The sequence below is a fragment of the Dendropsophus ebraccatus genome, chromosome 9, assembly GCF_027789765.1.
Source record: "Dendropsophus ebraccatus isolate aDenEbr1 chromosome 9, aDenEbr1.pat, whole genome shotgun sequence".
Classification (NCBI taxonomy): Eukaryota; Metazoa; Chordata; class Amphibia; order Anura; family Hylidae; genus Dendropsophus; species Dendropsophus ebraccatus.
In genome coordinates this window covers 31,150,611-31,172,995 of record NC_091462.1, presented here as the reverse complement: position 1 = coordinate 31,172,995, position 22,385 = coordinate 31,150,611, and the positions used below count along the sequence as shown (strand labels likewise).

At 44.4% G+C, this 22,385-nt stretch overlaps 1 protein-coding gene across 2 annotated transcripts in view; it reads right to left on the bottom strand.

The window, feature by feature from the left end:
- Nucleotides 1-21,843, bottom strand: part of TTC21B (tetratricopeptide repeat domain 21B) — a 60,017-nt gene extending 38,174 nt beyond the window's left edge. For both annotated transcript variants that reach the window (XM_069982870.1, XM_069982871.1), the window contains exons 1-12: nucleotides 21,764-21,843; nucleotides 19,075-19,204; nucleotides 18,883-18,993; nucleotides 15,820-15,986; nucleotides 12,340-12,462; nucleotides 11,367-11,524; nucleotides 8,876-8,960; nucleotides 7,902-8,000; nucleotides 6,420-6,612; nucleotides 4,806-4,903; nucleotides 3,467-3,667; nucleotides 2,561-2,690 (exon numbers count right to left, since the gene is read on the bottom strand). In XM_069982870.1, the coding sequence (XP_069838971.1) occupies nucleotides 2,561-2,690; nucleotides 3,467-3,667; nucleotides 4,806-4,903; nucleotides 6,420-6,612; nucleotides 7,902-8,000; nucleotides 8,876-8,960; nucleotides 11,367-11,524; nucleotides 12,340-12,462; nucleotides 15,820-15,986; nucleotides 18,883-18,993; nucleotides 19,075-19,204; nucleotides 21,764-21,796 (1,528 nt within the window). In that variant the 5' untranslated portion in view covers nucleotides 21,797-21,843. The remainder of the gene's footprint in view (nucleotides 1-2,560; nucleotides 2,691-3,466; nucleotides 3,668-4,805; nucleotides 4,904-6,419; nucleotides 6,613-7,901; nucleotides 8,001-8,875; nucleotides 8,961-11,366; nucleotides 11,525-12,339; nucleotides 12,463-15,819; nucleotides 15,987-18,882; nucleotides 18,994-19,074; nucleotides 19,205-21,763) is intronic.
- Nucleotides 21,844-22,385: the final 542 nt, after the last annotated feature.

Sequence of the window (22,385 nt, the reverse complement as noted above, 5' to 3'; positions counted from 1 at the left end):
GACACAGTTCCATACACTTTAAGGCTGTGTTCACATTTTGTATGAGACCGGCCGTTCCGTGAAGCGGCTGGGTCACGGAACGGCCGGTCTCAGAAAAGATCATCCAGGCTGCTACTGAAGTACTGGCCGGATGATCTTAACGCCGCAGAGTTCTGATGCTTGTGCATCAGTGCGCGCCCACATCAGAACTTCCCACTGCACACTATGGAGCGTGCAGCCGGAGCCGCTTGCTCCATTGTGTGCAATGACATGGTTTTCTGCGGCTGCTATTTACTAAATAGCGGACGCAGAAAACTGACATTGTCAGTTTTCTACGGCGCCGCTAGGGATCCCGGCCAGAGTGTATACTATGTGTATACACTCCAGCCAGGATTCCCTCGGCCTGCAGCCCAACGTAAGTTCCGTACCAAATAGTATGGAACTTTGCCAGACACCTAAGCTTTCTGTAGCTCAGCCACAGTTAAAGCATCAGTATAATGCCGGTGCTGTGGTCCTTTTGTTGAGCCGTGGCCCGTTCCTGTGCACAACGCTGGTCTATTTTCGGGTTCCGGTATGGCTTGAAGCACTAAACCCCTCCCCGTCTGTGACACAGCTGCATTGATTCTTATGGAGCCGCGTCAGAGGGGATGGCAGAACGTCACACTAGGGGCAAGCGGGCCCACCTACAGTGCTCCAGGCCGGGCCAGCACCTGGCAATAGATTGGCACTGTTGGCAGGAACCAGGCCACGGTTCAAAAAAAGGACCGCTACACTGGCATCCCCGCGCTGGTCAATTGACGTAAAAATCTGAAAGTGATGTACCTGATGGTACATTCGATTTAACTGAAGAGGACCGACTTGCAGTACCACATACAGCCACTATAAAATATACAGTGCTGTGCCTGGTAGATAATGAGGGGGGCATTCAGCTGATCAGTTGTGGTGCCATAAAGGGGTATCTGTGGAGGTCCAACCACTGAGACTTCGAATGAATGGAACACACCACAGAGCAGTATTCATTCCCTATGGGGCTGTCAGCTACTGATACAGCTCAACTGCAAGATGCTGAACTCAAATGTTCAGGGAACCCCATAGAGAATGAATGGAGCGCGGGCCATGCACACGTAAAGCACTGTTTATTCCAAGGAATATTCTGTCCCCATTTTTGGTATTGGTACAGGTCCTTGTGGCCGGGACCCCCACAGATCAGTTTTTTAGGGTACTATTACACGGAACGATAATCGGCTGAATCCACCCTATCCGGCCGATTATCATTCCGTGTAATAAACACAACGATCAGCCGATCGTTGATATAGGTTTGAACCTATAACTGTCGGGCACTGACCGCGCATCGCTAGTTGTAATAGCAGTGTGCGGCCGGCGGCTGACTATTTGCAAAGTGCATACACTACCTATCCATGGTCCAGGGCTCCTCCTGCACTCTGCTTCTCCCTGGGTCCCGCGCACTGCAGCTTCAGAGCGGCCTGTCTTAGCTGACAGGCCGCTCAACCAATCACTGTCCGGGTCCGCCGCGGCCAGTGATTGGCTGAGCAGACTGTCAGTTAGGACAGGCCACTCTAAAGCTGCCGCGCGGGACCCGGGGAGAAGCAGAGTGCAGGAGGTGCCCTGGACCATGGATAGCTAATGTCTGCAGTTTAAAGCAAGGGCTGCAAGGACATCGGTAACAATGCCCATGCAGCCCTTTTTAAACGATTATTGGGCTGTGTAAGAGGCCCAGAAAACGAGCGCCAATCTAGCAGATTGGCACTTGTTTACAGTTATTATCGGGCCTCCCATCGGGCCATGTAATAGTACCCTATTCCCTTTGGTGTAGATAGGGTATAACATTATCAGATGAGAATATCTCTTTTGTTCCCGATAACCCCTTTTAGAAAAAACTGAATAGTGGAGCATGATAAGGACTAGAGATGAGCAAACTTACAGTAAGTTCAGATTTACAACAACCCAAACGCTTTGTATTTGACTCCCAGTGGCAGGAGGAGATGGATGCAACCTATGGTAGTCCTAGCACTGCATCCATCTTCTTCAATCACCAATACTAGGAATTTGGGTTAATGCAAACCCAAACTTACTGTAAGTTTGCTCATCTCAAATAAGAATAATTAGGGAGATTTATCAAACATGGTGTAAAGTGAAACTGGCTCAGTTGCCCCTAGCAACCAATCAGAATCCACCTTTCATTCCTCACAGACTCTTTGGAAAATGAAAGGTGGAATCTGATTGGTTGCTAGGGGCAACTGAGACAATTTCACTTTACACCATGTTTGATAAATCTCCCCCAATACATTTACCTTTTGAATAGAGATGAGCGAACCTCGAGCATGTCCGAGTCGATCCGAACCTGAACGTTTGGCATTTGATTAGTGGGGGCTGCTGAACTTGGCTATGTGGAAATCATGGATATAGTCATTGGCTGTATCCATGTTTTCCAGACAACCTTAGAGCTTTATCCAAGTTCAGCAGCCCCAGCTAATCAAATACCGAACGTTCGGGTTCGGATCTACTTTTGAACAATGTCTGAGAAATTCACTTTGGCAATTGTGTGAAGTTTTTGCCGTACCTGATAAATATTTCACCTTTGCAATCAGAAACACAGCTTGCTGAAGGCCCGGAGCGGTCTTTACTACTGTTTCTAGGACGGAGGTGCAATGCTTCAACAAGGGGGATACGGGCTGCCCAGCAGCGGGGGGCTGAAAAGATAAAAGGAGTTTAAACAAATTTCCTTTATAAAAACAGAATTATAGACTTAGGGTCCTATTACACAGAGCGATTTTTAACGAACGCAAACGAGATTGTTTATCGTTAACCTGAAATCTTTCACCATATTACACAGAACGATAGTCGTTAGTTACGATCGTTACTATGATCGTTTATTCCTTCTGATCCCAGCAAAGCAATGAACAATGTGCAATTACACTGAACGATTAATGAAAGAATGCGGAACTTGAGCAAACGAATGTGGAATTACAGCAAACGATTAGCGATAATTTTAGGTTCAGATCTAAATCAACGACACACGAACAATTTTCCGATCGTTGCCTGCAATTACACAGAACGATTATCGTTTAAATTTGAACGTTATAACAATTTTTTCCACGATAATCGTCCCGTGTAATAGGGCCCTTATAATATTGCAGCCTATGGGGACAGGAAGATGCAGCCATATAACGTCATGCAATGATAAATGCACAAGCCCAATAAGGACAGGCAGTGAGTGATGGCAGGCACAGAAGACATCAAATGGTAATCACTTTTTCCCCTACTACTGTTTACAGCAGGGGTAGGGAACCTTGGCTCTTTAGCTGTTGCAAAACTACAACTCCCATCATGCCTGGACATGGCTTTGGCTGTTCAGGCATGATGGGAGTTGTAGTTTTGCAACAACTGGAGAGCCAAGGTTTCATATCCCTGGTTTACAGGTTTGAGGTCAGAAAACGCAACTTTGGCAATGATGGACACAAGTTACCTGGTTCGGGCAAAAGCTTAAATATTCCCTAATAATTTCAAGCAAGAAATCTGGATTTAACAACTCAAAGTACTGGATACCAAGAGGCAATCCTTGTAGAGAGGAGAAGTGATTGTCTAGGACGTCATTTAACAAATGGATAACCTCTTCTTGTTTCTTCTGCTTCTTCATGGCCAGAACAGCCCGTAGGTAAGATAACTCCTGAACAAGAAAAGACTTGAGATGTTATTCTCATCATCCAGCTGACGCAATACAGACTGTAATACCAAGATAGAAAAGTTAAGACCGGTCAGATCACACAGGTAGTGCTCAAAGACATCACAATAAAGTGACTTTATTGACAGGTCTATAAGCTTTGCTGTATATTAACCATATAGAAAAGCTGATGTGGTCGGTGGACAGTCATAGTAATAATCTAGTCAATCGTAAATACATATTACCCAAACAAACCATGATCCGATCTATCCCATTCACGCTGCTCAGAGATTTCCATTGCTTAAAAGGCTGTTGATTTTTGGCCCCAATTTGAAATACTTAAAGGGTTATACCACTTAAACATAACTTTTGATATGTTGCTGCCCATGATGAGATTAACAGTTAATTCCATACACGTTATTATCTGTTCAGTCTCCTTCCCCCAGTTCTGAGCTGCCGCTTTCTGCTGAAGACACAAAAAACTGTGTGTGAGCTTTTCTCTCCATCTCCCCTCCCTTCCGAGACGGCTCATGTAAACAAGTCCTTATCTGCAACTTTGTAGCAACTCTGTAATGCTGGGAGGGTTAATCACAGTGAGTTCATCAGCAACTTGACCTCAGATTAACCCTCACAGCACTACAAAGAAGGGAGGGGGGAGGAGGGGGAGACTGAGAGAAACGCGAATGCACAGATTTTTGTGCCTTCAGCAGAAAGCAGCAGCTCACAACTGGAGGAGACTTAATAGTTAACACTTATGGAAGGAATTGTTAGTCTCACCATGGGCAGCAACATATGAAAAGTTATACGAGTGGAATAGCCCTTTAAAATAAGTGTGAGTTCGCGGGGGTATCTGTATCAGTGACCTGGCTCCTTTGTTAATGAATCGAGCTGCAGAAGCGCGTTACCCGAGGCTCCATTCATTCTCTATTGATTTGCCGGATAGAGCAGAGTACAACACTCAGCCCTTACTGACAGTTCCATTGAGAATGAATGAATCCAGAGGTAGTGCGCTGACCCGAAGCTCGATTCATAACAAAGGATCCAGGTTGCCAATGAAGAGAGGTATGGCCACCTGTGATCTCCTACTTGGACCACACGTTCCACTAAAGTATACTTAAATGGCTGCACTGCTCTTCTGACTTACCCCAGATTTCCCAATAGACTGCTGAATCTCCATCAGAAATTCCAGCTGCTGATCGGCATCTTGTAGTTGTCCCTCCAGGATCTGACATCTAATGATACCTACAAAATATTGAAAAATGGCTTCAATACTAGAAGGGATTGGTTCTATGTAAAAAAAAAAAAAAAAAAAAAGCTTCTGGCTATGACCAACTCCTTACTGAAATGGCATAAGGAGCTCGCAATTGCTTGACAGTTCTGGTCTCTAGGTGCTGAAATCTAATATGTCACTGATCTATTAGAGATTATGGTCATAGTGAATCCCACATAGGAGAAGATAGTCACCGATGTCACACATGAACTACACCTCCCAGCATTGCTTGTTTTTAAACTCTATACCGATAGAAAGATTGTGGATTTCTCTCGGTAAATAAGACTGTAAAGAGGAGGATCCAGTGGTTAACTGGGTGACAAAGACATTGGCTCCATGACTGATGGTGCTGCAAAGCATGCATGGTTACTCTAATGCAAATATCCGCCGTAGAAAAACTACCATGCGGCAGGTTGTTAAGGGGCATTCTACTGATGTCCCAGATTTCTATTTTCTATCTGGATGATGACAATACCAGGAAGAGTCTGGCCTCCATCGTTCTCAGTACATGCATCGATGCCTTGTCCTCCCATGTGTACTGTGCCTACTGTACTGTAAGAAGAAGCCTTCCTTATACACAGCACAACAAATAGAGTTACCATTGTCTCTGGAAGGCCCAGCACGTCCATACATTACACTGACAGCCACTAGATCTCATTAGGGTCTCTGTAATGCTGTTTCCTCTGTCGTGGTGCGGCTTACTGACCTTAGGCTGATGGATGATGCCCAAGGCAGAACCCCTATTTAAGTATCCACAAATGGATGTAACTGATGTTAACAAATGTTAAAAAGAATGCATTTAGTACATTTACTAGAAGTTTCATGGTCCTTTCCTCATTTCCGCTTATTCAGGAGCCTCCAAGAGCTGGAAAATGTCTCCTGTATACGACCACTCAAAGCATTCATTGTGTCCACTTACAAGAGTTCTCAGAAAATGACTGTATATATGTATATATAAATATATATATATGAAAGTTGGCAGGCCTGAGACCCCCTCCCCATGGGGCCTCTCAAGCCTTCTCTTATTCTCTTTCCCGGAAAGGTCTGCATTACGCTGAGGTGGCCTCATCAACAGGAACATTTTCTGACCCAACTACCCATCAAATATGACGTCTGTTCCAGGAGCAAATCTCAGCATAAAGCAAAACGTAACACCTCTCAGCCAAACCCACAAACGTATAGATTCAGTCCCAGAAAATGAACACATTTTTTCCATAAACACTTCGAGACCTTTCCCAACCCTGGGAGATTGATGTATGTCTGACATGGCGGTGAGACAAGGCAATGTCCTGGGCAAGCACCTGTATGAGGATGATAGAAAAGTACTTATTCCACTACATCAGGGGTGTAAAATGTGTGCCAAACTACAACTCCCATCATCAAAGCTGCAGCTGTCCAGGTATGATGAGAGTTGTAGTTTTGCAGGGCCGCAGTTTGACACTCCTTCTCCACATAACCAAATCAAGTATCCTCCCCAGACGTTCTCACCAGTAAGTGCAGAGACACTGGACTCATCCAGAGTCATTGCTGCTTTATACCACTTTAGCGCCTCTTTAACGCGGCCTTGTAGCACCAGCTGATAGCCCAGCTCCGTGGCGATTGTGGCATCATGAGGAGCCAAATTAACTGCCCGCTCCACCAAGGTTTGGGTTAGCTGAAGGATGAGCTGGTTACGTTCACACTAGAGAAGGAAAAAGAGACAGGCCTTGATTCCTTTACGCAATGAACAAAACTAGTGGTTTTGGGGCATCTTTCTGCTGTTCTATTCAGTGTACTTTCACAATTAAAGCTGCTCTCCGCGATTACATTTTTAAAATACTGCCCTGCAGATCTAGGGAAAATAACAGACTATGTTTAGCTCTCCGCGCTCCCCCTGTTAGTCGCAGACGCGTCCACTTCCAAGAAGAACTTGTCTCAGGAGTGACATGCTGCTAAGCCAGTCACTGACTGAGATGGGACAGCGCCACGGCTATCGATTAGCTGAGTGGCTGCAACTCCTGAGCTGAGTTCTTTTTGGAAGTAGCCGTGGCTGCAACCAGCGGGGGACACTGGAGATGCCACAGAACACCGGTGAGAACGGAATAGGATCTTTGTTATTTTCCCAGTATCTGCAGCACAAAATCTAAAAATTTCAAGCACCGGAGAGCTCCTTTACTGACATGACACTGGTTAAGGGCCCTATTCCACAGTAACGATAATCGGCCGGATCGGCCCCATTTGGCCCGATTCGGATGATTATCGTTCAGTGGCGGGCGACCGACGATTTGACAAGCAGCAGCAGCATACATTTCCTGTCCAGGCTTCTTTTCCGCTCTGTCTTCATCAGCTGACCGGTCATTCTGAAGATAGAGCGCGCGGGACCCGGGGATGAAGACAGCGCGGAGAAGCCGCCTGGACAGGTAATGTATGATGCTGCAAGGGCTGCAGGGACATCGTTACCTGTCCAGGCTTCTTCTCCTCTCTGTCTTCATCCCCGGGTCCCGCACACTCTATCTTCAGAATGGCCGGTCAGCTGACGGAGTGCTCAGCCAATCCTAGGCCGGGACGGCACGGCCTGTGATTGGCTGAGTGTGGCCTGTCAGCTGACCGGCCATTCTGAAGATAGAGCGCACGGGACCCGGGGATGAAGACAGAGCGGAGAAGAAGCCTGGACAGGTAATGTATGATGCTGCAAGGACATTGGTAACGATGTCCCTGCAGCCCTCGCTCAACAATCATCGGTGATCTAGCAGATCGCCGCTCAGCCCGTGGAATAGGACCCTCAGAAAAGGAGAGTACCACAGTGATCAGTGCGCACTACTACCCTACACCAGCAAGCTAGTGGGGGCTAACCTGCTGATTTTTGCTAGTATGCCTATAGCTGCTGGTGAAAAACTGATTATTTCCTCCACTATATATTAGGGCTAATGGTAAAAAAAAAAAAAAAAAATGAGAAACTAAACATCACTTTAGTTCAGGTGCCCTGCTTACCATTCTGCTGAAGGCCAGGGACATGCTATAGTACAGGTGAGCGTTGTGCGGTTCAAACCGGTCCAGGGCGTTGATTAAATCGCCCAGTTTAGTGGTCGCCTGGGCAAGAAAACAGAATATTTCATTAAACTCTCATCTCCGCTGACAGATCAATCAACTGTCAAGTAGTTACTGTAGTAAAACCGCTGCGCTGTGAGACGCTCTGCTAGCGATATAGTGGATAAGCGCATAGAGGATTATACAGGGAATGGTATGGAATTCACATCATCTAACAAAACTGACAGGTCAGAACACCCAGAGACCGACTGATCAAAATGTCTGACATGTAAAGTATTGTTAAATAACAAAGACGCTTTTACCCTGAAGTTCCTAGCTCTGCCCCCTGCTGCTGTTAGAAGCCTGTAACAGAGGCAGGGGAGAGAGGGGAGGAGGCAGAGCTTGCTGCCGCGCACCGACATTACCCCCCTCCACGCACACACACTTACCTGCCGGCCTCCGGAGCCAGGACACCGGAAGTCTGAGGCATCCAGTGTCCATGGCTACCATCGGGGCTCTGGGGTGGCATCAGAATTCTCGTGCTAACCATAGTATCTATGGGGTTAACTGTCAGCACCAGATCGCGGCTCCAGTGTTGACAGTTGCGTCAGGTCCCTGGTTATCACTGACAGCCAGGACCCCCTGCGGATGACACAGGTACAGCTTCTGCACCTGTGTCATCCTGCATCGTAAATTAATGTTGCTGCAGCCTCAGGCATAGGCTACAGCAGCGTTAATTTACTGTGCAACGGCAGGAGAGGGTTTAAGTACTTTGAGATTATATATATATATATATATATATATATATATATATATAGATATATATATATATAGATAGACAGACACACACACACACACACTGAGAGATGATGGTAATCAAAGGCAGGTATACCCTCTAGAGTAAGAAGTGTCTCTAATGGACCAGATGCTTCTCTTACCTCATGAACGTTTCCTTCTCTGCACAAGTAATGTATGCCAAGCATCCTGATGGCTTCCAGGTTATGACTGTCCTTCTGTAAAATCCTAAGGGGGGAAAAAGGGAAAACTTTAGTAATGCCTATTTGTGTGTCCATCATCCACAAGACAAAGCAACATTACCAATAATGTTAGCTGGTAGTAACAAATACTAATGATTGTAATAATAATAATGATGCTGGACAGCTGAAAGTTTTGCCCTGCACCTAAAAAATCCCCAGTCAATGTTCTAAGAATCCTTGATTGAGTGAGACTTGACTTGAAGGGACATCTCTATTTTGCATATCATTTCATCCTTTCTTCCCAGAATTCTCAGTGAAGCAGCAAAGGTCTGTAAAGTCTCTAGATGTCTTTGTGATGAACTCTCCTTAAGTAGAATTAGTACCCCTTTGGCCCTGCAACTAACAATGCAGTAAAAATTGCGTATTAAAGTCCATTCACACATACAGGATCTGCAGCATATCTATGTTGCAGAGATCAAGATAACTATATGATGGAACACGTCATGAAATCTGCTGTAGATCCTGTAGGTGTGAATGCTCCCTTAGGGCCAGTTACATGGAGCAAAACTGGCTCTATGGGAGGCTCGCAGGCTTCCTCTCTCCGCTCAGAAGAATTGACATGTCCATTCTTCCGGGCGGAGAGAGGAGGCATGCTGGCTTCCCATATACGGCCAGTATGACACGGGGGCTGGCGGGATTCCTCCACTTTTGCTCCATGTGAACTGGCCCTTACAGTGTAAATGGTTGTGCCAGGTCATCCAGTTGAAGAACTGCTTCTTAAGTGACACTCACATCGCTATTTCACTAAGTAATCAACGGACGTTGAAGCACGTACCCTGTCCTTTCCTATTTAAAATAAACTTTATATGAGGACATCATGCACACAAGGGTCTTCTCTGTCCTTACATGATCCCCATCAGTCTTTCATCATCGGTTAGGACCACCAGTGGTCACGTCATAGCCCGCAATGGCAAAGCTCTCCCCCATTTCTTTAGCCTGATCATACATGGGCAATTTTTGCAAAACATGAGGCGTCACAGAAACGTCCTTTTTTGCATTACAATGAATATGCATGATGGTACGGCCGGACAGGAATAGCAATACACTACTTGATCTTTCCTTGACATTTTGTATTTGCTTGATACGTGGGTGTGTGATACATCGAAGCTTAACTTCAATATTTCAGCCACCCCCAACACAGCAGACAGTAACCTTAATCTTATAAGGAGTATTCCTATATCCCACAGAGATGGCATCACTTTATTATTGGTGAGGGTCAGACATCTGGGACCCCCCACTGACCCCGAGTAAAAAAGGATGCCAGCGCTAATGCAGCACCATAGCCCCTCACCAGGCTTTTCAAGTGAAAGAGGCAGAATACAGGTCCCTGCAAAGCCAGGTAGTCTGGGGCATAGACAACAGAGAGGAGGCCTCAGAGCTGAATTCACACTGCAGCCCCCTCATTCTCAGGATCGTGGAGGGGCTCAGGAGCCCTTTGCAGGTCATAAAGTGATAGAAGATTAAAGGGGTTCTCCGTTGAAAATAGGACAGGGTACAAGTAAGATATTGAAGGGTTCGACCAGCTCCTTAGCTTTAAATACATTTGCAGGTACCACACGTGACCTGGGGCTTTATTCATTCTCTATGGAGAGAGCCCACTACGGCACTATTCAAAACAAAGGAGCCAGGGGCCGATCTGGAGATCACTGGAGACACGGAGGTCGGACCCCCCATGATCTCTAACTTGTGGATAGGGGACAAGTAAATTCTTATCAGTGAACCCCTTTAGGTGATGTGCTATGACTTTAGAAGACAGTAATACCTTTTTAAATCCTAAAGCTGCCCACTGTAAGCAAGGGGTTAACCCGATTATTGCCAGAAGGGTCTAAAAACTATCACGCACGAGAACATACTGACTCATCTTTAACACCGCTACATCAGTCACAGAGAAGTCAAGAGCGAATGAACGAGCATCTGGCGTATAACAAGAGAACGCTGCCACCTAGAGGCCACATACTGCCAAGCAGCCACACACACACGTCATTCAGAGATCCTATGTACACCCGGCAAAAACTGCCGTGAAAATCCTCAAAAGCAGCAGGGGGGATCTGCAGTGCAGTTTTTGGGATGATTTTGATTGTTTTGTAGTGACAGGTACCCTTTAAATGTTGGGGCTCTGATGCTAATAGTACTCAGGCATAGCTGGGACCAGAGATAATGTTATCCGAGATGAAACAATGTACACAGCTTCCTTAAAAAACAAACAAACAAAGAAAAATAAACTATAAAGACCGCGATTCTATCTCAAATTGCGCCATTTAGTTCCGTAAATTGGTTCTCCTGTGTTTTCCTAGCAACTGAAATGCCAGCAGCCCACGCGTTTCCCAATATCTCTGACTATCTAGAAACAAAGCGGATGACACGTTGGTGGTGTGAAAGCTGCATACTGAACCTGAGTGCTGTCTCCACTGTCTGCTCCCAGTCCTGTAAGGCCAGCTGCAGCTTCATCTTCTTAATGAGAGCCGGGGTGAAGGCCGGGTGGCTGCCCAGGATCCTGTTCACTGCTTCCAAAGCTGCCGAATAATTCTGCCGCAGCTCGTAGTAGAGAGTCTGGAATAAAGCAGGAACAGACATAAGATGCATCTCCTAGAGATCCCCCCATAACCTGTAACTCTCTAGCTTTTGCATGATGGGAGTTGTAGTTTTACAGCCGGAATGCCACAGGTTTGGATAGACTGCCCTAGGCCAGGGATGGGGAACCTTCGTCTCTTCAGCTGTTGTAAAACTACAATTGTTATCATGCACGGGCAGCTAAAGCTATGGTTGCCCAGGCATGATGGGTATTTTAACAGCTGGAGGACTGACGTATACAACTATCCCCAAATTCAGCACTGCACCCACTATCCAACAGGTGCTATAGGGTTAAAGGGGTTGTCCAGCGAAAATCTTTTTGGTTTAAATCACCTGGTTTCAGAAAGTTATTTAGATTTGTAATTTACTTCTACTTAAAAATCCCCAGTCTTCCAATACTTAGCACCTGCCGTATGTCCTGCAGAAAGTGGTGTATTCTTTTCAGTCTGACACAGTGCTCTCTGCTGCCACCTCTGTCCATGTCAGGAACTGTCCAGAGCAGGAAAGGTTTTCTATGGGGATTTGCTACTGCTCTGGACAGTTCCTGACATAGACAGAGGTGGCAGCAGAGAGCACTCTGTCAGACTGAAAAGAAGACAACATTTCCTGCAGGACATACAGTGGCTTATAAGTACTGAAATATTTGTTGTTGTTTTTTTATAGAAGTAAATTACAAACCAGTTCATTTGAAAAAAAAAAAAAGATTTAATAAGGGCATCCATTAGAAGCTATTTACTAGAGATGTTTTCTTGCCATTCACATTACCATTAAAGTTCCATTTTTCATGACCTTACCTTTCCCATCATTGCGAACACGTCCATTTCATCGTGCAGCCCTTCCTCTAAGTACTTCAGAGCCTTTTTAGCATAAGCCTCTCTCCCGCAGGTCAGATCCAGCCACCCTTTCAAAACCAATCCCTGCAAGACCAGAGAGCGGTGATTTACTTTCCTGCCGTCACACAATAAGACACGTCTGCTGCCATCTGTCAGGACTAAATGATTGTGGCACCTCATGGTGATCGGGCTGCACCGCACTGCCAGGCGGAGAATCTGAGAGCTGAGGAAATAACTTAAAGGGGTATTCCGCTCATCAGAGGCTATGGGATAGGGCATAGGTGGCAAACTTGAGGCCCTCCAGCTGTTGCAAAATTACAATTTTCATCATGCCTGGACAGCCAAAGCTTGTAGTTTTGCAACAGCTGGAGAGATGCAAATTTGACACCCCTGCGATAGGGCATAACTAGTGGAATGGCTCCCACTGACCTTAACCCTTAGACGACCCTGGATGTACAGTTAGAGTTGATGGGGGCCCGATAATACCTGTAAACGTTTACTGGACCTATTACAGAGCCCGATAATAGTTTAACGTTACCGATGTCCTTGCAGTCCTTGCTTAAACTATATACTTTACCTATCCACGCTCCAGGGCTGCTCCTGCGGTCCGCTTCTCCCCGTGTCCTCCGCGCTCTAGCAACAAAGTAGCCTGTCAGCAGACAGGCCGCTCAGCCGATCACAAGCCGGGACAGCCGCGGCCTGTGATTGGTTGAGCGGCCTGTCAGCTGACAGGTCGCTCTGAAGCTCGAGCGTGCAGGACCTGGGGAGAAGCGGACCGCAGGAGCAGCCCTGGAGCGTGGATAGGTAATGTATATCACGTAACGATGCGCAGTTGGCGCCCGACAAATATAGGTTCTAACCTATATCAACGATCAGCCGATGATCGTTGTCATCGGCTGATCGTTGTATTTATTACACGGAACGATAATCGGCCGATTCGGGCCGATTATCATTCCGTGTAATAGTACCCTAACGCCCTGGCCGCCTGTCACCAGACCACCCTGGACGTTACTGTACCTCCTGGGTGTTTACCCCACTATGAAGCGTGGTCCGGAGCGGAGCGCACTTCATAGCAGGTGGGGGCCGGCTGTAGTGAGCAGCCCGACCCTCACCGTCAATGACAGGCTGCAGCGATCGCGCTGCAGCGTGTCATTAACCCCTTAAACGCTGCGACCGTGGCGTTTAAGTGTAAGTGACAGGTGCATCTTCTGTCACTTACCGATCGATTTCACGGACCGCCGGAGGTCTCTTACCTTCCTCCATGCGGTCTGATTGGTGCTTGCTGATTGAGTCTGCCACAGGCAGGCTCGATGAGCAGAGCGCCTATTACACTGATCAATGCTATGCCTATGGCATAGCATTGTACAGTGTATGAAATCTAATGATTGCATGTAATAGCCCCCCAGGGGGACTTAAAATGTGTAAAAAAAAAAGTAAAAATGTTTTTAAAAATACCCCAAAGCCCCTCCCCCCAATAAACGTTAAAACAACCCCTTTTTCCCATTATATAAATAAAACCTATAAAAATAAACAAACCTATTATATACGGTAGCGTGCGTAATTGTCCGATCTATTAAAATATAACAATCGTCATCCCGAATGGTGTAAACGAAAAGTGGGAAAAAAGCGCCAGGATTGCCGTTTCTTTTGTTACATTATATATAATAAAAAATTTATAAAAAGTGATCAAAATGTCCGATCTTCACAATATGGTATTAATAAAAAGAAAAGATCATGGTGCAAAAAATGACACCTCATACAGCCTCATAGGTGAAAAACTAAAACTGTTATAAGCGTCACAATAGGCCCATTTTTTTAATATTTGGGGGGAAAAAAAGGATTTAATAAAAAAATAATAATAATAACAGAGAATCTGTGTAAATCTGCATATGGTTGCGTTCAGACTGACCTATAGAATAGTGCATTTTTTCACCAATTTATATCTTCATAAATAATATTTTTGGGGTTCCATCATACATGTTATGGTAGAATGAAAGACGTCATTACAAAGTACAACTATTCCTGTAACAAACATCCCCCCACATGGCCTGTAGATAGAAAACTTAGAAGGGGAGGAGGAAAAAACGAAAAACACAAAAATGAAAATTGGCACGGTTCACTGGGTCATTTTGGGCTTGGTCCTCAAAGGGTTAAATACAAAGGGTGAACTCCATCACGGTCTATTGGACTTTCCGGGAATAGGTATACTTTGTAATGGCGTCTTTCATTCTACCATAACATGTATGATGAAATTCCAAAATTATTATTTATGAAAATATAAACTGGTGAATTGGAAAAAACAATGCAATATGGTAACTTTTGGGGGGTTCCTGTGTCTACGTAATGCTCTATACGGTAAAAGTGACATGATACCACTATTCTATAGGTCAGTCTGAACACAACCATATGCGGGTTACACAGATTTTCTGATTATTTTTTTATTGAAATCTTTTTTTTTTTTGCAATTAGTTATTGATAAAATGAGCCTATTGTGACTCATAACAGTTTTAGTTTTTCACCTACGGGGCTGTATCGGGTGTCATTTTTTGCGCTATGATCTCTTCTTTTTTTTAATACAATATTTGTGTAGCTCGGACGCGTTGATCACTTTTTATAAAAATTTTTTATATATAATGTACCAAAAAAAAAAAAAAAATTGGTAATCCTGGCAATTTTTCCCCTCTTTTTGTTTACGCCATTTGCCTTACGGAATAAAGATTGTTAGATTTTAATAGATTGGACAATTACACCCACTACGGTATATAATATGTTTATTTATTTTATATGTTTTCAAACTGAAAGGGGAAGGGGCTTTGGGGTATTGTAAATAACATTTTTACTTTTTTTTTTTTTTTTTTAACACTTTTTAAGTCCCTTTGGGGGACTTTTACATACAATCATCAGATTGCATACACTGTACATTGATCAGTGCAATAGGCGATCTGCTGATTGAGCCTGCCTGTGGCAGACTCAAGCAACAGAGTGCTGATCGGACCGCATGGAGGAAGGTAAGAGACCTCCGGCGGTCCGTTAAAACGATCAGGTCCCGATCGTTAGAGACAGGGGCTGCCCCTGTCAATTACACTTAAAAGCAGCCTGTCATTAACAGTGAGGGCCCCTAACTCCTATGCAGTGTGCTCCGCTCCAGAGCGCGCTTCATAGGAGCACAAAACCCCAGGAATTAGTTACGCCCTGGTTAGTCTGGTGTCAGACTTCCAGGGCGTAACTGTACGCCAAGGGTTGTCTAGGGGTTAAAGGGACAAAGATGTCCCTCATTGCTCTTCAGCTGTTGCAAAACTACAAAGCTTTGGCTGTCCAGGCATGATGGGAATTGTAGTTTTGCGACAACTGGAGGGCTGTGAGTTTGACGCCCCTTCCTTAGATGTGTATAACGCTATCAGACTAGTTATTACAGGTCATGGATGTCTGTGAGCTACTTACATCTTTGTTGCCATTTGATATTTTAATCATCCGGTCGATATACTCCCGAGCTTTATCGTGACGCTCCACGTGCCACAGGAACAACCCGGCATAATACAAGGCCCTAGGACCCGCCGCCTTCCGCTGCTCTTTCATCCTCGTTTCCAGGTCCTGAATGGCTTCTCTATCTGTACAAATATAAAGCAGCTTTAAATCTTTGGATGACAGAATATAATCTGCCACAAAATCCCAAATAATCAGTTTGATCCCAGTGTGGAAGATACTGATGTGTCTATGGAGATCAATAGTGACTATATGGTCAAGCTATCCTAAGGTCAAGAGTGTTTACACATTTCCCATTAAGGTCAATGGGAGTAAGGGTCCTATTACACAGATCGATTTTTAACGATTAACGACGAACGATAAACGATCGCAAACGAGATTGTTTATCGTTAACCTGAAATCGTTCACCATATTACACAGAACGATAATCGTTATTGCGATCGTTACTATGATCGTTTAATCCACTTGATCCCAGCAAAACAATGGACAATGTGCAATTACACTGAACGATTAGTGAAAAAACGCGGAACGTGAGCGAGCGAATGTGGAATTACAGCGAACGATTAACGATAATTTTAAGTTCAGATCTAAATGAACGATTAACGACAAACAAACGATTTTTCGATTGTTGCCTGCAATTACACAGAACGATTATCGTTTAAATTCGATTTAACGATTTTTCGCACAATAATCGTCCCGTGTAATAGAGCCCTTACACAAACAGCTGGCTTGACTGCTTTGGTTTCCTGACTACTTCCAGTAGTCACAAACAGGTGAGAGCCAGCTGGGGAGCCCTCTCTCCCACATGGGGGGGGGGGATACCTCTTTTTTTTTCACAACTATAGCAAAAAATGTTGCTGCGGACTCAAGACCTGCTCGATCCACTGTCAGAAAAAAAATGATGGGGCTGTATTAAAAGGGGAATTTGTTTGCAGCTCAGTTGCATTGCAGGGAATGGAGCGGAATTGTAATACCAAATGCAACCTTAGGACAGGGGTGGTGTTGTTTTTACAAAAAAAAAAATACCTGTGTTTTTTTTCTTTATCCTGGATAACCCCTTTAAGGGGTTAAATCAGACCTATCAGCTTTCTTGACATGACTCATTTAAAGTGTACCTGTTTGGGAAAACGTCTGACATGTCATAGAAACATGCACTCCACCCATGTCCTGTGGGTGCTATAAGTAGTGATTAGTTGGATCCTATCTGCCCAGTTGTAGGCTTATTCAGCCAAGGAAAGGCCTTTGCTAGTGTGAGAGTGCTAGAGTACGGACTATGGGGGAGATTTATCAAACATGGTGTAAGGTGAAACTGGCTCAGTTGCCCCTAGCAACCAATCAGATTCCACCTTTCATTTTCCAAAAGAGTCTGTGAGGAATGAAAGGTGGAATCTGATTGGTTGCTAGGGGCAACTGAGCCAGTTTCACTTTACAACATATTTGTTAACTCTCCCCCCCCCCCCCATGTCTCTGAGGACACCTTAACATGGTGACATGGTACACTCTGTGTGATCAAATGATTTGCAAAGATCCTCATTTTTTCATACCTACAAAGCAGGTTTTTATCGTGTGTACACCAAGGGGAGTATGTACGGCAAGCGCTTGCACCTGTAGGTTGCTGTTGCACTTTCTGTTTTTTTGTCTGTACTTAAGCCACAAGCAGCGTGCAACCTGCAGTGTGAACAGAGGCATAGAGGTGCTACCATTTTTTGCTTTTTTATGTCATAAAGACATGTCAAAAGTTTTTATGGCTTCAGGTCTGAGTGTTAAGACTTGTAAAAGAAAAAAGACGTACATTCTGAGCCTCACTCTTTTTCTAACACAGGGTGGCCCTCTCCCCGCTCATTCTCCTGAAGGTCACAGTCTGAACACGCAGACCCAGACCAATCAAAACTTTTTACATGTCTCTAAGATATAAAAACAGAAGGTGCAACAGCAACCGACAGGTGCAGGGGCTCACCGTATATATACTCCCAGCGTACACACGGTAAACACCTTCTCTGTAGATATTAAAAAGTGAGAATCTTATCAAAATATTTGATCAGAATGTAGCATGTTGCCACGTTAAGGCGTCCTCGAGACGGTGTGTATGCTGGGAGGAGTATATACGGTAAGCCACAAGCAGCGTGCAACCTGCAGTGTGAACAGAGTCATAGATGTGCTGCCAATTTTTTCTTTTTTTCTGTTCAATGTGGGGGATGTGGCTACCTCCTGTTGGCTTGCACTCCACCCATGTCCCAAGGGTGCTATAAAAGAGATCATTTGGCTCCTATCTGCCCAGTTGTAGGCTTATTCAGCCCAGAAGAGGCCATTGCTAATGTGAAAATGCTAGAGTAGGGACCGTGTCTCTGAGGACGCCTTAACGTGGCGACATGGTACACTCTGTGGGATCAAATAGTTTGCCAAGATCCTCACTTTTTAATATCTACAGAGCAGGTGTTTACCGTGTGTACGCTGGGAGTAGTATATAAGGTAAGCCCTTACACCTGTGGGTTGCTGTTGCACCTTGTGTTTTTTGTCAGTACTCAAGCCACAAGCAGCGTGCAACCTGCAGTGTGAACAGAGTCATAGATGTGCTGCCAATGTCTCTACGACATGTCAAAAGTTTTCCCAAAAGACAGGTACATTTTAAATAAATACTTGTCTCTTTCTCAGTTATTCATTTGGGAAATTTACGAATAAATTGACAACTAGATGCAACCAGTTGCAGTGTCAGACTATGTAAGGGCATGCTCTATTAACGCCCAGTTGTCAATTTATTTATTTTTTTGATCAATTGGTGTCAGGAAGTTATATAGATTTGTAATTTACTTCTGTTAAAAAATCTCAATCCTTCCAGTACTTATCAGCTGCTGTATGTCCTACAGGAAGTGGTGTATTCTTTTCAGTCTGACACAGTGCTCTCTGCTGCCAACCATGTCCATGTCAGGAACTGTCCAGAGCAGCAGCAAATACCCATAGCAAATCCTGACATGAACAGAGGTGGCAGCAGAGAGCACTGTGTCGGCTATCGGTGAGGATTACCTGGGTGTTCGCTCTTCTTGTGCGCATAGATCAGGGCCATCAAAGAACACAGCGAAACATCCGCTGCGTCTTTTATCATTTCCAGCTCTCGGATAGACTCGGACACTTGATCTGTGATGAGGAGAATAAAGCCGGCGTTATTACGGATACGACTGACAGTGTTGGCAGGAAGGAAGCGGTAACATCTATTACCTTCCATTAACATCCCAAAGGCCCGGAAAAAGAGGAACACCGGGTCATTGACATAGTCCTTGAGCCCCTGCTCGGCGGCGGCCTGCACATGGTGGAAGTACTTCTCCTGGCTGTAGTAATTGATTAACGCCTGAAGAGAGGAGACAATGGCTAAAGAGAGAGATCCCCAGACTATGAACACTTCCATATACTCCCATTCACACCATCAGCAAGGGATTCTGGGTAAACAGAAGGTGTAAGAACATTTACCTCAGAGATGGGAAAGCTTCAGCCCTCCAGCTGTTGAAAAAATACGATTCCCATCATGCCTGGACAGCCAAAGCTAAAGCTTCGGCTGTCCAGGCATGATGGGAATTGTAGTTTTTCAACAGCTGGAGGGCCAAAGGTTCCCCATACCTGATGTACATAATGCATCAATGCTCTGTATTACCCCTCGAAGAGATCTTTACCATGGTGTCTCCTGCCCAGGTGGATGATGTAAACCACAGGTGCGGCCCTCCAGCTGCTGAAAAACTACAACTCCCATCATGCCTGGACAGATAAAGCTTTGGCTGTCTAGGCATGATGGGAATTGTAGTTTTGCTTAGGACGGCGTCCGGGTTGCACAGACCGGTAATGCAGCACATATATCCCTTCTGTGAGGCCCTGCTGTATCTATATTTCTGCAGGTATACAGAGGAGTTTACCCTTCCTATTCTGCAAAAAACAATACAGCACTGGAGGTCTCTAGGGACACCATGTGTCACTGCACGCTCTGCTGTGTGCACGAAGCCTTATGCTGGGAAGGATTAAAAAGGCAGTATTCCATCTCTAAAAACTACACAGAACAGGGAGAAAATTTAAAATTTCAAGTCCAGTACTTATCAGCTGCTGTATGTCCTGCAGGAAGTTGTTTTCTTTCCAGTCTGACACAGTGCTCTCTGCTGCCAACTCCTGTTCATGTCAGGAACTGTTTAGAGCAGGAGAGGTTTTCTATTGGGGATTTTTTTCTGCTCTGGACAGTTCCTGACACAGACAGAGGTGGCAGCAGAGAGCACTGTGTCTGACTAAAATAAAGAATACACCACTTCCTGCAGGACATACAGCAACTGATAAATACTGGAATACTTAAGATTTTTAATTAAAAGTAAACTCCAAATCTGTGTAACTTTCTGACACCAGTTGATTTGAAAGAAAACAAATAGAGTACCCCTTTAAATATTTGGGACCCTCACAATGACTAAAATGAAGGAAAAGTGTCTCCAAAATATATGCAGCATGCTGTGCACAGTTAGCGCTCTATTCATTCTCTCAGGGGCTTCTGGAAGGCCCAAGCAGTGGGAAGAGTTCTTTAAAGTGAAACTATCAGCAGGTTAGAATCTAACCTGATGACATCTCATTAATGTGCCCGAGGTGCTGAGGATGAAGGCAAGTTTCTGACCTTCATCCTGGGCACTTTTTCTGCGCTATTAGGAGTTTAAAGGGGTTGTCCAATGAAAATCTTTTTCTTTCTACTCAACTGGTTTCAAAAAGTTATATAAATTTGTAATTTACTTCTATTTAAAAATCTCAGTTCTTCCCATACTTATCAGCTGCTGTATGTCCTGCAGGAAAGGTTATTTTCTTTGCTTTTTTATTTTTAAAAAAAGTGCTGCGGAATCTGTTGGCACTTTACAAATAATAATAATAATAATAATAATATTATATTATTATTATTATTATTATAGCAGTCTAACACAGTGCTCTCTGCTGCCACCTCTGTCCAAGATAGGAACTGTCCAGACCAGTAGCAAATTTCCATAGAAAACCTCTCCTGTTCTGGACAGTTCCTGACAGGGACAGAAGTGGCAGCAGAGTAGAAAGAAAACAACATTTCCTGCAGGACATACAGCAGCTGATAAGTACAGGAAGACATCAGATTTTGAAAATGACGTAAATTACAAATCTATATAACTTTATGAAACCATTTAATTTGAAAGAAATTTGTTTTTATAACCCCTTTAATTTTTATGCTAATGAAGTGTTTTGGTGCACTGGGGGTTGATATTCATTAGGAGGGGTGGGCCGCCCTGGGCGGATCGGTGTACTGGGGGTGGTAGTCAAAACACCGAATTGGCATTAAGATTAAACTCCTTATAGTGCGTAAACAGTGTTGAGGATGAAGGTTAGACACTTGCCCTCATCCTCAGTGCCCTAGGCACATTAGGAATTATTAGCAAGTTAGATTGATCCAAACTATCAATAGTTTCCCTTTAAGGCTCAGCAAATTCTGATCGACCCACTAAAAGTGTCACTTTAAAAAAATGTGGACAACATAGAGACAAGTCATGTTCTGATATGATCTCCATATGATGAACAACAACCCCTCAGGCTTTGGCTGTCCGGGCATGCTGGAAGTTGTAGTTTTGCAACAGCTGGAGGGCCAAAGGTTCCCCATTCCTGCTTTAAACCATCTCCTTAGTCAACGTTCCAACCTGTGGCCCTCCAGCTGCTGCAAAACTACAACTCCCAGCATGCCCAAGCAGCCGTCAACTGTCAGAGCATGCTGGGAGTTGTAGTTTTGCAACACCAGGTTGAGAAAGATCAGTGCTTATAATTTCAATGATATATTGGAGCTATGTCAGTACTGATACACGCTCCTGCTATAGATACAGCACCGCTTTCATACACGATATACACTACGCGTCGCATCCGTCAGTAACGCTCCCACCTGGACACTGGAGGCGGCAGCATCCGCAGCCATGAAGCCGGTCTGCCCGAAGCTGACAATATGGACCAGTCCTGTAACCCCGCCCACCGGATGTACCATGTAAAACGACGCTCGGAGCCCACAGGAGACAATGTTTACGTCATGACGTCATCAGCGCTCTACTTTCTCCTATGGTCAGTATAGCGATTTCCGAAAACTAGAGGGAAGGCTGTGAATAATCTCCACGTTATGATGTGTCTCCGCTTCAGAAGTCACTGCCGTTCATTTTATACCGATGTGAAGATTTAGAGGAGCTATATAGCATTACTAAAAAATGTAGTGATATGAATGCTATGGTTACCAGAGCACTTATATTACTTGATTTAACCCCTTCAGGACTGTTTTCATTTTTGCATTCTTCTTTTTTACTCCTCACCCTCTAAGAGCAAGAAGGTGGGTGATATAAAAGTTAAAAAAAAAAAAAAAAATTATATGGCAATACCATTTTTTATTTTATTTTTTTTATTTTGTTTTATTTCTTAAAAAAATTGGAATTTACATTAGGAAATTAGGGTGATTTTTTAAAAAAATATTTGTGAAGTAAAAACTTTTTCTTTTATTTTTATACTTCTCTTTTATACAG